At 34.9% G+C, this 14,991-nt stretch overlaps 1 protein-coding gene across 3 annotated transcripts; it reads right to left on the minus strand.

Moving 5' to 3' along the window:
* Nucleotides 1–7,576: 7,576 nt before the first annotated feature.
* Nucleotides 7,577–13,910, minus strand: LOC104231758 (uncharacterized). Of its 3 annotated transcripts, XM_070147755.1 has the most exons (7): nucleotides 13,761–13,910; nucleotides 13,451–13,658; nucleotides 13,264–13,323; nucleotides 12,216–12,359; nucleotides 11,331–11,457; nucleotides 9,253–9,495; nucleotides 7,577–8,513 (listed from the first exon to the last, which is right to left on the minus strand). In XM_070147755.1, exons 1-7 carry the CDS (start codon nucleotides 13,817–13,819, stop codon nucleotides 7,651–7,653), a joined length of 1,704 nt encoding a protein of 567 aa, XP_070003856.1. In that variant the 5' UTR covers nucleotides 13,820–13,910; the 3' UTR covers nucleotides 7,577–7,650. The 3 variants fall into 3 exon arrangements, with proteins under 3 accessions (XP_070003856.1, XP_070003857.1, XP_070003858.1); XM_070147756.1 differs by lacking the exon at nucleotides 13,264–13,323; XM_070147757.1 differs by lacking the exon at nucleotides 9,253–9,495.
* Nucleotides 13,911–14,991: the final 1,081 nt, after the last annotated feature.

Genomic DNA, 14,991 nt, shown 5'->3' on the forward strand with positions numbered 1-14,991 from the left:
AGTAGGGACTTGAAAAAGAAAGAATGAAGATCTCAAAGAGAAGAAAGGGAAAGAAAAAGCAACATTATGTCATTTCTATATCTAAAGAAATTGTTATTGAGATATTACGAAGAGTACCTTGCCAAGATTTGACTGAAAATTTAAAGAAGGTATGCATGGAATGGTGTTCGATCATCTACTGTGGGAGCTTTGCCTACTCACAGATTGAACATAGAATATTAAAATCCTCATCATCATTTTCTCAAATGGAAGCAGTTGTTATTACTTTGGCTGATGATCAACATTCTGTCACTCAAAATTTTTATTTTTTATTTTTTAAGGACAAATGGGTTCTTAGTAAATTATTTCGAATAGCAATAGGTAAAAGGTGGAAACGCAGCTATTATATTCCATGACAGAAACAAGATTTTTACCAAGGGATTCGAGAAATTAAAAAACTTGAAAAAAAGGGATTCAACTCCTAATATGCATACATAATTTTTTTTACCTTATATGCATAATGTAATTTTCAGGCAAGGGGTTGGATGAACCCCTTCCTCCTACCTACGCCCCTAATTATATCTCTGACATTGTGTGTAAATGTCTGTCTTATTTCTAATTTACTGTAGTATTTTTCTCTTTGAACTCTACTCTTCCCTATCACAAAACCAACAAATGTTACTGAGCGCTTAACGCTTAAAGATTAGAGAGGAAAACTACGAATAATTCATTAAATAATCAGATATCTTTTCTATTTCAAGTGTTTGCTCAAACAATAACGTAAATTAGTATTTCTCTGAACTAATTCTAATTTCTAGTCCAAATTCCGAGCCATAAAAATGATAAACAACAATAACAACAACAATAACAACGTAGTGAAATCTTACTGGTGGGTTCTGTTTAACCAAAAAATAGAATTTTCAGTCAACGCCTATATTTAAAGAAAAATGAATTACTGATAACCTAATTTTACTTTACTTCCTCAACAATCTATTTGGAAAAATAACGAAAGCAATAACGTAAATTAGACAGAAAGAAATAAGGAATGAAACGAAAGTAGATCCCTAAAATTAAGGAAGAGACTTTGATAAAGCAAGAAATCGTAAAGTGTATTTCAGTAGTACTTGGAACTTATCTTTACAAGTAAAATTCATTATCCTTATATAGGGGTATACAATCATAACATTTTTCCTATTTAAGACGAATTCATTATGAGTATTAATTGTATTGATTGTCCGTTAACATTGATAACCATAACTGACATATTTGTAGCTATAAATGCCTTACAATAATTCTGATTCCCCTTCCTTATTTACTTCTAGTTCATGTAGCTTCCCTTCTTTTTTACCTTGATTCATTCCATTCGCGTCTCTTTTTTACAGTTATTCACACCCGATCCTCTGTTCTGTACTATCTCGTGGGTGTTTTCCTCGTACCTTCCTTGTATTCTTAATTTCGCTAATCGAGCATGCCACTTTTCACTATGCCATTATACCAGGTGTCATGCTTCGTCGGCTTATTAACATTCCACGTGTGACATCTTTTTTCTCCAATTAAAAATCCAGGAAGTGGTAAGCGTTTAGAATTGCTGCCATTTTTCGAGTATCATTGTGTCCCCTTCAGAACCGATGTGACGTATGTCACGTCTATTTAATGCCCATGCCACGTGGCTTCTAATGATTGGCTCTGCAGTTTTTCTGCGCTTTTTAGGGTTTTTCTGCGGTTGCGTCAGTCACGAAGTGATGGTTCCATTATGACGCTTCATAATGACCTACTTTTAATGATGGCCGTGTCTTCTTATAAATACTTCATTCTTTTTTTTATCTCTTGAAGTCTTCCTTCTTCAATATCCGCCATATTTATTAACCCTTTGGACAATCATGTCTTTTTCTACACCAGACTCTCTTAAGGTTGTGATTGTTGACGAACTTGCTCTTTTTACTGTCCCTACTAGAAGTAGGAAAGGTGGTAGACTTTGTAGTCTTGGCTCATTATTTAATCGTGGTTCTTCTTCCTAGGGCAGTGCTGCTACGCCTTCCTCTTCTAAACCTAGGGCTCCTTTAACCCCTAGATCCTCCTCTAGGAATAGAGATTTAAATGAACTAGTGCGTGAACTCACAGTTGCAGAGATTGTTCATCAGAAATTTTCTTTTGCAACTAATCGCGAAATAATAAGGAATCAAGTCTCTTCTATGGCCTCCCTTAATCCTGGTGACCTTTATCCAAGTTTGATCACTACTGACCTTCTCTCCCTAGTTCGAAGAGAATGTTATTGGAAATCAAATTTTCCAGTTTTAGTCTCTATTTTCAACCAGAGAATTACCTTATACCAAGCTAGTTATTCGTTTGTTTACACCTACCATTTTACTTTAGGGTTCAAACCACCTATCGACCCAGTGATCATTGAATTGTATCGTTATTTCAACGTGTGCCTTGGCCTAATTCGCCCCATAGTATGGAAGGTTGTTGCATGCCTTCGTTATTTATCAGATTTGGTTCCCATGCCTTTCACTTTTCGACAATTTCTTCATCTCTACTCTCCTAAACTGTTTTGTGAATGAGTTTTTTCTCTCATGGCTAGAAGTAAGAGAGTACTGGTTAGCCCTGAAGACGACCAGGACCGTGGCGGGTACGCTTGTTTTGTTGCTCTCCCACTAGTGCTCTAATAGATGAAGAAAACATGTCTTTTACGGAGAAATGGAACTTTGCACGTAAGCTTTCTTCTCTTTTTTTATTTATTTATTTTATGTCTCAAAAGAAAAAACCCATATGATCACATGCCTACTTTTTCAGCAACTATGGAAGTTTTTGATGAAATTCCAACTTCCGTGCTTGGGTAGATAAGATGTTAACTGTTGCGCTTATGGAGAAAAGGTCTTGAAAATATCTTTCTCAAAGATTTGGTTGGAAAGTGAAGATGCACGGTACTTTTTCCATTTATTATCTTTCCTTTTCTCTTCCTTGTTGGTTCAAGGGTTTCTTATTCTTCCCCTTTTTTTTTGCTAGGGTTTTCTATTCGTGGCATTAGACCCGCGTCTGTTCCATCCACTGGGCTTTCCGTGACTCTCGCCCAAGAAAGGTTTTTAAGTGCTTCTTCTTTAAAAAGGAAAACCGACGGAGCTCGTGGCTCTGATGGTGAAGAAGAAACAGAGGAGGATTCTTCGGTGTGAAGGCCACGCATCAGGAGACGTGTAGTTTCTGATGATGAAACTATTCCTTCTCATGACCCTTTACCAAGTTCAATCCCTTTTAGACTTACAGAAGATCCAAAGAGTGCCCTTTTAGTGGTTTTTGATGAAGATGTTGCTGATCCTTCCCCAGATTCTGTTGATAGATTGTTTGCTCATGACTTCGAAGGTGATGAAGCTTTTGGGCCTGTTTCTGAAGAATTGCCCCTTGCCTCCCTTCCAATCTCAGTTTCCATTAACCCTCCAGTGTCCTTACTTGGGATTTGGGGGTGAGGGTGATTTTGAAGCTTTGAAGGGCCTGCATGGCAACCGAAGACTGGACATCATCATCGAATTCCACGAATACAATACCTGGCTTCGCTTCAATCATTCGAACTTCCCTAAAACCTGGATATTGTTTGAAGAGCACTTCAAGCGCAGATCCAGGATAATAGCTCCTCCTAATTTTTTTAATTATTAAATCTTTTTTTATTTGAAATATGTAAAAATCTGTACACTACTAGAAATCTGGAAAAAAACGACCACAAAACGCGACCAAAGTTGGTCGCTTACAGGTCCAAAAACGACCAAAAACGTCGAAACTTGCTTGGTCGCTATTTTGCTGGTCCCTTTACCTTAGAGACCAAAATTAGCGACCAACTTTGGTCTCTAAGGTAAAAGGACCAAATATTCCGGGTAAACAATATACCAACCAACTTTAGTTGCTTTAATCTTTTAATAATATAAATTTAGCGACCAAAGTTGGTCTCTATATTTAAATTATATTTTTTTATTTATTATTAATCAAAATATAGTGACCAACTTTGGTCTGTAAACCAAATATTATATTTTAAAATCTGGAAAATAGCGACCAAAGTTGGTCGCTTTTTTTTAGTTTTTTTTTAAACATAAGCGACCAAAAGTGTCGCTAATTTCAAGAATTTAATTATTTTTTAAACATAAGCGACCAAAATTGGTCGCTATTTTTAAGAATATTTTTTAATAGAATAGCGACCAAAGTTGGTCGCTTTTTAAGAAGTCTGGGTTAATTAACGATCAACCTTGGTCGCTATTGCCCAGAAAATATTTTTTTAAATAGAAAAGCGACCAAAGTTGGTCGCTTTTCCGGGTATAATTTTGGCAGAAACTGCCTGTTTTGGCAGCTACACCACCTGCCAGTATACAAAATTCCCTATTACAAGCAACAACAACAACAATACCCACAACAACAACACACCAACAACAACAACAACAACCACCCAACAACAACATTAAAACCAACAAAGTATAAAGTTCAATAGAACTAACACATTAAGCTAACAAAACTAAGTTAAACGCTTATTACAAGCTCATTCGAAAACTGGTTCTATTATCTAGTTCAAAGTATATAAAGTACTCAAGGAGTGTTCTTTCAGCATCCTCGTCCGAAAGTTGGATTGCCTCGCCCGACTCATTAGGTGGCTGACTGCGTATGAATTCCTCCACGTCAGTTGTGAAGCGACTCTATAAGAAAAATTACATTGAATTAGTATTTCAAAATTTATATAAAAGTAAATCAAAATACTTAATGAAAAGTAAAAAACTTACATGTATAGTCGAGGCTCGACCCTCGACCCACCTTTCTGGATCAGTCCTTTTTTTCTTCTTTACAATACGAGTCTCATTGAATAGTTCATCTTGCTTCATTGGCATCATAAAGTTGTCTGGTGGCTTTGGTAATTATCCTCATAGTACTATTACTCGGGATGAACTTGGATACATAGAATAACTTGGATACAGTACCTGACAGGGTGTGTCTTTGATCAATTGTTGTTCTCATTAGCGACAATGATGATGAGAAGGCAATGGCATGTGTTTCAAACAGTGATGGTGTAGGTATGAATTTAACATTTCCTAAGCAGATAAAAAGAAGAGGTTATAGAGGAATTCTCTGCTTCATTTCCAAGAGGAAAAGAAGTTTAATTGAGAGTGACAAAGTTGATGGTAATGGAAAGCTGTCCGTTGCTCATGGCAGTTCACATAAAACGGGGATCATAAGATTCTGTGATAACAAAGATGAAAGGAAGTTTTATTCTCAACTTTCTTCCAAATCTGATTCGTACAAGCTTAATGGGATTAGTGATATTTCTTTGGATTTAGACAATAATTTGAGTGACAAAAGTATGGAAATGCTAATCAAAAGAATTAAAGGTAAAACGTTTTTCTTGGAAGAGAAGGATGCTGAACTCTGATGGTAAGCAACCTCTACTTCCAACCAAGAGGTTGTGAGTTCGAGTCTCCCCAAGAGCAAGGTGAGAAGTTTTTGGAGGGAAGGATGCCAGGGTCTATTTGGAAATAGCCTATCTACCCCAAGGTAAGGGTAAGGCCTGCGTACACACTACCCTCCCCAGACCCCACTAAGTGGGATTATACTGGGTTGTTGTTGTTGTTGTAGAAAGATGTTGAACTCTGCATGAACGTGATATGTGCACTTTATAGGCAGCAGATTTCTCCAAAGTACCTGTATGTATTAGTACTATGCAAGATAAGTGTGAATGAACAAGAAAAGAAGATACAATTGCTCTCGAGGTTCTTTTAGGGATTGATAGACTTGTCAAGATCCTAATTAGTATATATAATTTTTCGTCAAATATATCTGTGTGTAAATTGATTCATCGACTTATAACATACTCAGATGCATCGTTGAATATTAAAAACAAAATGTCTAGATATATATATATATATATATATATATATATATATATATATATATATATATATAACACGCTTCGTTGTACTACTTTAACTACATATATAGCATGTTATAGTATATTTTAGTGTATTCATCCCCTGTACTACAAAAGTGTTAACGAATTACATTTATATTATTTAGATAGTAAATACAAAAGTGATTTTTAATTTTGACCAATTGACTTGAAAAGAAACCAACTTTGGTTGCTAATTATCCAGAATTAAAATATAGCGACCAGCGTTGGTCGCTACTTGATTCCCCTTTATAACCGACCAACTTTGGTCGCTAACTTTGAATTATATTTATTTATATTTTATAATTTTTTTAAATAATAATATAATTATTAAAATTTTATAACTGGGTCCCAGATTAGCGACCAAAATTGGTCTCTATCTGCTTCCCCTTTCGTAAGCGACCAACTTTGGTCGCTAATTTTAAATTTTATTTATTTATATTTTATAATTTATTTTAAATAATAATATTATTAAAATTTTATAGGTGGGTCTCACTTTAGCGACCAAAGTTGGTCGCTAATTTCAGTATTTCTTTGAACAAGCAAGTCTGACCAGTCCGGTCAATATTTTGACCACATTATCGACCAAAAAGCAACCAACCTTGGTCGCTAATATTTTTAGAATAATTCTTTAATTATTTTCTCCAATTTAGCGACCAACTTTGGTCGCTTTTATTGACAGACCAATTTTGGTTGCCAAATTTTAATCATTTTTTTCCGGATTTCTAGTAGTGTCGTAGAACTTAAAAATTATTATGTTTTACCTTATATAAATCATTTTGTAAGCTCCAACTACGAAATTATCCTTTTCGAAAACCTGCAGAGATAAGAATTTAGTGGTTTTAGTAGTTTGGCATGATCAAACGTCTTGAATTTCTCTTCACTTTTATACTAATTATTGTTTGAGGAGAGTAAGGTCTGCCTACTCTCAAACTCCAGTTGTGGATTGCACTGGAATTGTTGTTATTGTTGTTTTATCGATTATTGTTATTGATTTTAATATTTTTTACAAATATATATTCTTAGATGCTTATTTTGTTTCTTATTGACATTAAATTAGTTGCATAAGTGCACAAACTCGTTGTTACTAGTTTTGTTATTATCTAAGATACTATTTTGTCATTTATTTGAATATTTGACCTTTCCACCTTTTAGCTATTGCTATTTAAAATAATTCACTAAAAATATGAGCACTCAAATTGAGTCAATTCAAACAACATAGGAGTACCTCAAAACAGCATAGTCAGCAAGCCTTGTATATGTATACTCTGCTCTAGTAAAGAATGGGACCTTTTCATGAAAATGTTATACACTCTTTTTACTTATAGAAATTGTTAACGCCCCGGATAGCATGAGACATTTTTGACGAGGTAGACATAACATTAAATATTTGATCAGCTATTAGGCAAACAAAAAATGATTATGATAGAAGCAAATCATAGTCTAGCACCTAACAGCTTGTCTGGATGGTTTGTTACATATCATTTCATAATATATTATATTGTACGGTATTATTTGATGAATACAATGTTTGGATAGATTGTATCATTTATCGTTATTTCATGATGTTACACACACCAACAAAACTCGCAATATTATTAAAAGAAAATTATGATACGGGATAAAATTATTATATAAAAAGATATTGTAAATGATAAATAAAATTATTTAATAATAATGAAGGGTGAGATGAAAGAAAAAGACAAGGTAACGACGCGACCACATCAAATTGATCGTTACATAAAGTGACATATTTATCGTTATGTAACGACGAATTTAACGATACGATACAATAAAATGTAAGTAACAATCAAAACAAATATCGTATTTAAAATAACAATACGATACAATACAACATGTAACAACCATCTGCAAGCAATAGAATAGTTCAAGAGGAGGAAGCTAAGTAGTGGGCGATGGCGAAGAGCGACCAAACTTGGCACATAAGGGATTGCCGTTGCATGAAAAGGCACAGAATATAAACCCAACAGCTTTCCAGTTGCAACATCGAAAAACACAACGTCTCTCTCCTCAAGTTGAATCACCAAAATCTCATCTGTAACAATTATGATGTGCACAAATTCTTCTAGTTCTAAGTTATATGCAATACTAGGAGCAGTCACAGTCAACTCTTTGTTCCACGAATTTAAGCTACTCAAATCATTCATATTACGGGCAACATATACCTCAACCATGAGGGAGCAAATCGGACCACAACTTATGATCACCAAACAAAGCGTTCCTCCCTTTTCTGCTATACTTATTACTTGTTCTTTTAGGCTTTCAAAAGGAACCACAATCATATCAAATTCTTCCTTAGTAACATCAAAACAAATGAGGGTTTTTGTCGTCTTAATTTGATATGTAGTAAGATAATGGGCAGAAGTACAAGTCTTTGTGTACCAATATAATACCCCCTTTACATATGCAACTGTCTGAACTTGAGCAAGAGTATGATATGGAATGTCTTTCAAAGACCTCCATAAATAGTCTTTTCCAATAGTGAAAATCGAAGGTTTAATCACACCGAATTCTGCATTATCAAGAACAACCACCTTGTATTCATACCAAAGTGGGCAAATTCCTAAGCCCACTGCAGAAGGATCATCATTCATATTCTTACCTGTTATACAAGTAGCAGTAAATTCTTAAAAAAGTAGAATAAAGCAGAATTAGAAAAGGCTCCGAGCCATAAAATTAACTTTTAGGATAGGATACAACAAAACCTACATATATATGTAGAGTTTTATAGTCAATTCGTAGAGCTGAGCTCCAGTATTTATAGATACACCTGTTAATTTAAAATTTAAATTCTAAATAAATGAATATTTATAGAAATAAAATATGTCTAGCCCACGCCCAAACCCAAGTCAATATCTTATAAAATTCACTCTCTCTCTCTCTCTCTCTCACACACACACACACACATATATATATATATATATATGAATGTAGGTATATTAATTTAAGGACACTTTGTGAACTTAGGACCCATTTGTCCTTAAAAAATAAAAAATAAAAAATAAAAAATAAAAATTTTGAGTGTCCATGATATTTTGCAAATTTTTGAAAAAAATTGGAAAATGGGTTTTTAAAAGGTGGTTTTGACCACCTTTTCAAAATTTTCTAAAAAAACAAAATCCCCCTTGGAAAACTGCAATATCTTTATAAGTGAAATGCATGTCGAAACACAATTTCAAATTTCAAATATCATTTTTCAACTTAACTCCAAATATACTTTTTTCAAAAATTATAATTTTTATATCGAAACGCCTACATACATAGGCTTATGACGACTATAAAAGAGCCTTTTTCAGATCGACGGGATCCCGATAAATATATTGTACAAGTCTAACAATTACCTAGGTATGTATTTGTTGGTGTCGTGACATGTTCTTTGGTGACAGGATTGAAGATATGGAAACGAGAATGCTCAGTAGTAGACCAGAAACAAACGAAACCATTCACAGAATTCACACTCATCATTCTCCTCAGCGGCATTGGTAACCATGTCTGGACCAATACATCTTTTGTTGTATATAAGTCTTTAGTCTTCAAATCTTGGAATGAATGGTTTTGATTACTGTGCCATTCTAAGGAAGAAACTGTGACAGAATGTTGATCATCAGCCAAAGTAATAACAACTGCTTCCATTTGAGAGAATGATGATGAGGATTTTAATATTCTGTGTTCAATCTGTGAGTAGGCAAAGCTCCCACTGCAGTTATGTCTCTAGCAGCAGCTCACAACTGGCAAATTTATCAGATGGACGTGTTTAATGCATTCCTGCAAGGTGATTTAACTGAGAAGGTTTATATGCAATTACCTCCTGGCTTCACACAGTCACCTGGAGATCACCATGTTTGTAGGCTGCTTAAGTCTCTCTATGGACTTAAGCAAGCCTCTCGTCAGTGGAACATCAAGTTAACTACTGCTTTGGTGTCTTCTGGTTTTATTCAGAGTCATCTAGATTACTCTTTACTCACTAAGAAGGTGCTGGACAAAATGGTTGTAGTTTTGATCTATGTAGATGATCTCTTGATCACAGGCAATGATTCTGATCTCATTCAGGAAACTAAGGACATTCTACAGCATAGTTTCAAAATTAAAGATCTTGGTGAGTTTAGATACTTCCTTGGGTTGGAATTTGCTAGAAGTAAGGAGGGCATATTGATGCATCAACGAAAGTATGCTCTAGAACTCCTCTCTGATTTGGGGTTAACTGGATCTAAGCCTTTAGCTACTCCATTGGAGCCTAATCTTAAGCTTACCTCAGTTGTTTTTGATCAACATATTGGAGAAAATGATGATCAATTGCTTGCTGACCCCAGTGTATATCAACGACTGATTGGTCGACTACTCTATTTGACCATCAGTCGTCCTGATATTTCTTTTGCAGTACAAACTCTTAGCCAATTTATGCATGCTCCCAAAGTGTCTCACATGGAAGCTGCTAGCCGTGTGGTCAGATACATCAAGTCTGCTCCTGGCTTGGGTATTCTCTTTTCTGCTTCTAGTGCTGCCCAGCTGCATGCATTTTGTGATGCAGACTGGGCTTCCTGCCTCAACACTAGACGATCTATCACAGGATACCTTATCATGTATGGTGATTCTCTCATCTCCTGGAAGTCAAAGAAGCAGTCTACCATTTCAAGGAGCTCTGCTGAAGCAGAGTACAGGAGTATGGCATCAACGGTCGCTGAGATCACTTGGCTTATTCAAAGAGCTCAATGTTCAGCTTCATCTACCTGTGCCTCTTCACTGTGATAGCAAATCTGCTATCCAGATTGCTGCCAATCCTGTTTTTCATGAACGGACAAAGCACATTGACATCGACTGTCACTTCATTCGCGAGAAGATCCAGCAAGGTTTGGTCAAGACTATGTACCTTGCCTCGACTGAACAGCCTGCTGATGTTCTTACTAAGGGTCTTTCTCGTCTGCAGCATCATCACTTGCTTTCCAAGCTAGGAATGAAGAACATCTTCATTTCCCCTAGCTTGAGGGGGGGTGTAGAAGATAGTGCCAGTGCACACGGTACTTAACTATAGTTAGTTGTTAACTTAACCATGGTTAGTCAATTGTATATAAATACTTGTATTACACATTGTAAATGTAAGAGAAAAAAATCATTTTCTTCTGCAACTCTATTACAGTTCTATCTCCCCTGCTTCTATTCTCTCTTTTGTTCTCTCGATCAATCTCACACACACACATTGAATTAGCGTTCATTACAGAATTCAACACTATTAACAACAACAACAACAACCCAGTATAATCCCACGTGTGAGGTCTGGGGTAATCTGCTATTAAGTAAACAGGAAATGATGATAATAGAAGCAAATCATAGAGCATAGTATACCAAAGTAGAGTACGACTGACGTTAACTATGAAGGTCAAGACATGATTGATCTTAACGAAATGTTATTACTTGAAAATACCTGATCTTGAAGAAGCCGAGATCACAGCAATATCTTTAAGCTTCTTAATTTTTTCAATTACAAAGTCATCTTTTCCAGGGTCAATCACGATGTTCATCTCAAAGCATAAAAGTGCCTTTTCACATGCCTGCAAAAGTACAATTTACAGGCGGATATTGAGATAGGCTCGCTATAAGCTGTAGGTTATTATAAAATCTCTAGATTTTGATGCCATAAGATACAAGGTACGTAAAGGTAACGCACAAAATAGCTAGCATCGAGTGAAATACATAGTTTATTTTTGTCAGCAAGATGTTAAACATGCAATAGTTAAGTAGCTTTACTGATCTAATTCCTACCATCACAAATTGTCCATACTATTCTAGAAACAGGAGAACTCATAGCTGAGGAGAAGGGGCCAATTATAAGGAGATGTTTTCAGAAGTGAAGTGTAATTCCTAGTTATGTAGCCTACGTAAAGAGATGTCCTCCAACAAGAGGCATAGAGGTAACCAAAGTTTTGGGATTTTCGCTGAATGTCAGATCAAATAAATTTAGTTATTCCAGCCCAGCTAGAACCTATTAAAAAGTTCACTTCTGGCTGATTTACAAACATATCCATAAGGGAAAACCATGATGACACAATGAGAACCTTCAAGCTGTGATTTTGGAACTAATCCTTTACATGCACATAAATGAAGAACTAGGAACAGTACGAGCAGTACTTTAGTTTAGAATAACTCCGACCTTAACATGCCAGTAGCGTACAATGAATTGTAAAGCAGAGATCAAAATCAGACGAAGTGAGCTTAAATTTGCTGCGAACTGCACATACTAGAAGTTTTATTCTGTGCCCTTTTCCACATGTAATATGCTTACAAGTACAAAATTTTGACAGAAATTTACCTTCTTTGCGATGGAACAAAAGCCATTTTCCAGTGAATGCTCAGCAAAAGTGAGCCACTCACTATATGAAACAAGAAGTCCTTGATCACTGGTGGCTTTTTGCTCTCTCATAAGCAATGCCTCATATCTCAAGGCCAAGCAACTCTGTGAATATCCAAATAGTCAAGAGTCACGTACTTGGAACAAAAAATAAGATATTAGTAATTCTTAACATAAAAAGATAAAAAAGAAAAATGGTACAACAGAAGAAATTAAAACCATTGTCAGTTGTAACTTGTAAAAAGTTTCACAGCATAGGATATGCATACCACTTTGGATGTCGAATAACATTTAAGACACTGTCACATCTGATAAGTTATGTAAGCATATCTAGCAAGTTCCAAACAGATGAACTTTGAACCACGGTGCCATGTTTCTAATAGCAAATAAACTTTCACGACTATGTACAATGACATTCAGTTGAAGACCACGTACACTAAACTCTTAAATCTCACAGTCAGCCAAATTGTGATCCATAAATATGGCTACGAGTCATCAAATTGATCTCCTCTCCTTTGCTTCAAAGAATTTCAGCTTAAGCCGTCAGGTATATAGTGGCGCTTAGAATTATTCCTTCATTACACTTATTGGAGAGTCAGATGGTTCATGTTCCTAATATCGCTTCTACTAAGTAATTCATTTTCTCTATTTTTCCCCTAAACAGTTTGCATATATATACAAAAGGAAGGATATATTTCCTTTACCGGTACAACCTAATACCAGTTTCTCCAGCCAGCAACTAATCATTGTTCACATCTTTTGCTAGTCACCTTACCTTCTGCAACCACCACCAAAAGCACCACCACTTCTACAGCTGTATAAGTTATCCGTAGTCTACTAAGCAATACATATTAAAGTGCATTCGAACACTAAAATTCGCTAAGAAAGCAACTTTCGAAGCAAAAAATCTCCATGACATATATAGTTCAAAGAGAATACAATTACCGAACACAAACACCAACAAAATTTCAGTAAGTCTTCTACTTATCACGAAATTTCAGCAAAGTACATGGTTTAACGCATCAGACCCTCTTTCACTATATGCATTTGTAGTGTCATCAACATCATCCTGCAAAAACAACTCCTATCTCCAAATAACTTTTTCTGCTAATAACTACTAATAATTTGCCAAATCAAAATAAAAAAGTACAAAAATTATGTATCAATTTAAACTCGATAAAGCCAAAGCTTCATACCTCAGTATCTCCAATTAGAGCAAAAACGCGTACTAGAAAATCGACGATCAGAAGCTTATGCTCCGTAGATTTTCCAGCGATTTCCTGAATAATGCAGAGAGATTCCTTTCTCATGAACTGTTTCAAAGCACGCGCCACCCCGTCCAAGGATTTGAAGTCGTTCGAAGCTAAAAAGGATTCGAGAACTCGAATATTTGCTTCATTGAATCTGCACAAAAGACATGCATAGATCAAGCGCATTTTACTGAATCAGAATGAAAATTATAGATAAATCGGAAATAGAGACAGAGAAAATGAGCATGGAACAAACCTCCGGCTTTCGATTTGGGATAGGAATAGGGAGATCTGCTGCGAAACTGCAATTGACATCTTCACGAGAAGGAAATGAGGAGCTGAAGATTTGAAACTGCGCTTATTTAAAGGCTTTTGGAATTTAATTTTTCGTGCTCTCGGCTAAATTTCAAATAGCTCCTCCTAAAAATTTTTGTTATTAAAATCTTTTTTGTACTTGAAATATGTAAAAAAAATAAAAATGTAGAACTTAAAAATTATTTCGTAAGATTTACCTAATATAAATCATTTTTTTTATGTGTCGAACAAATTTCACAGTGACTGTGTAACTTTAAAAGAATTAAAACTGTAACGAATATATTGAACTTTCACCGCCTCTTGATTTCACTATATAAAAGGGATTAACACAATTAAGCACCAAATTTCTCTGATCAGTGATTGCAAAAGGTTGTTGGTCCAACTTGGATTTTAAAGGTGTACTACATTCTGAATTTAAATTTAAACCAAATTGCTCTTTTTTGTTATTTATTAGCATTATAATTTTAAATATACAAAAATAACTGAGTTTACGGTCCAAACACCCACCTGATTTACTTGGCTTGCATCAAACTGATTATCCACTTCCACCAAAGTAGTAGAAGAGCTTGCAATATCTCTTTGGATTGTTCTGTACCAAATAATTCTAATTATTTGTAAGTTCCAACAACGAAACTATCTTATTTTTGAGTGGAAAACTTGCAGAGATAAGAATTAAGTTTTGAGTGGAAAAAACGAATTAAACTGATTCAAGAAGGTTGAATATCTTATTTGCTTAATAATATTAAAATTATAAAATATGCCTATATATGTGCAATATAGTGATTGTACTTTCTTGCAAATCTCTATATAAAATAATTTATGTGTCCCTTCATTTTGTATGGCTAAGTCTGGCAAAAAAAAAAGTTTCCTAGAAGGAAAGAGATTATATAGTTGCTTGAATTCTTTCTCTAAAAGTTAGCATGCTTTTCTTACCGTTTGTTTGGATGGTTGTTACGTATCATTTCATAACGTATCATATCGTACTGTATTGTATATCAAGCTACCTTATCCAATAAGAATTTTTGCAATTCTCTTTTCTTGTCTTTCTATTAGTATTATTTTACAACAGATATATCTTTTGACAAAAAAAAAAAAAAAGAAGAAGATCAAATGCAATGCTTTTATATCTCCACCAAGAGGCAGAGGACCTTTTACCTGAATCCAGACGTAAA

The sequence above is a fragment of the Nicotiana sylvestris genome, chromosome 6 (genome assembly GCF_000393655.2).
Source record: "Nicotiana sylvestris chromosome 6, ASM39365v2, whole genome shotgun sequence".
Classification (NCBI taxonomy): Eukaryota; Viridiplantae; Streptophyta; class Magnoliopsida; order Solanales; family Solanaceae; genus Nicotiana; species Nicotiana sylvestris.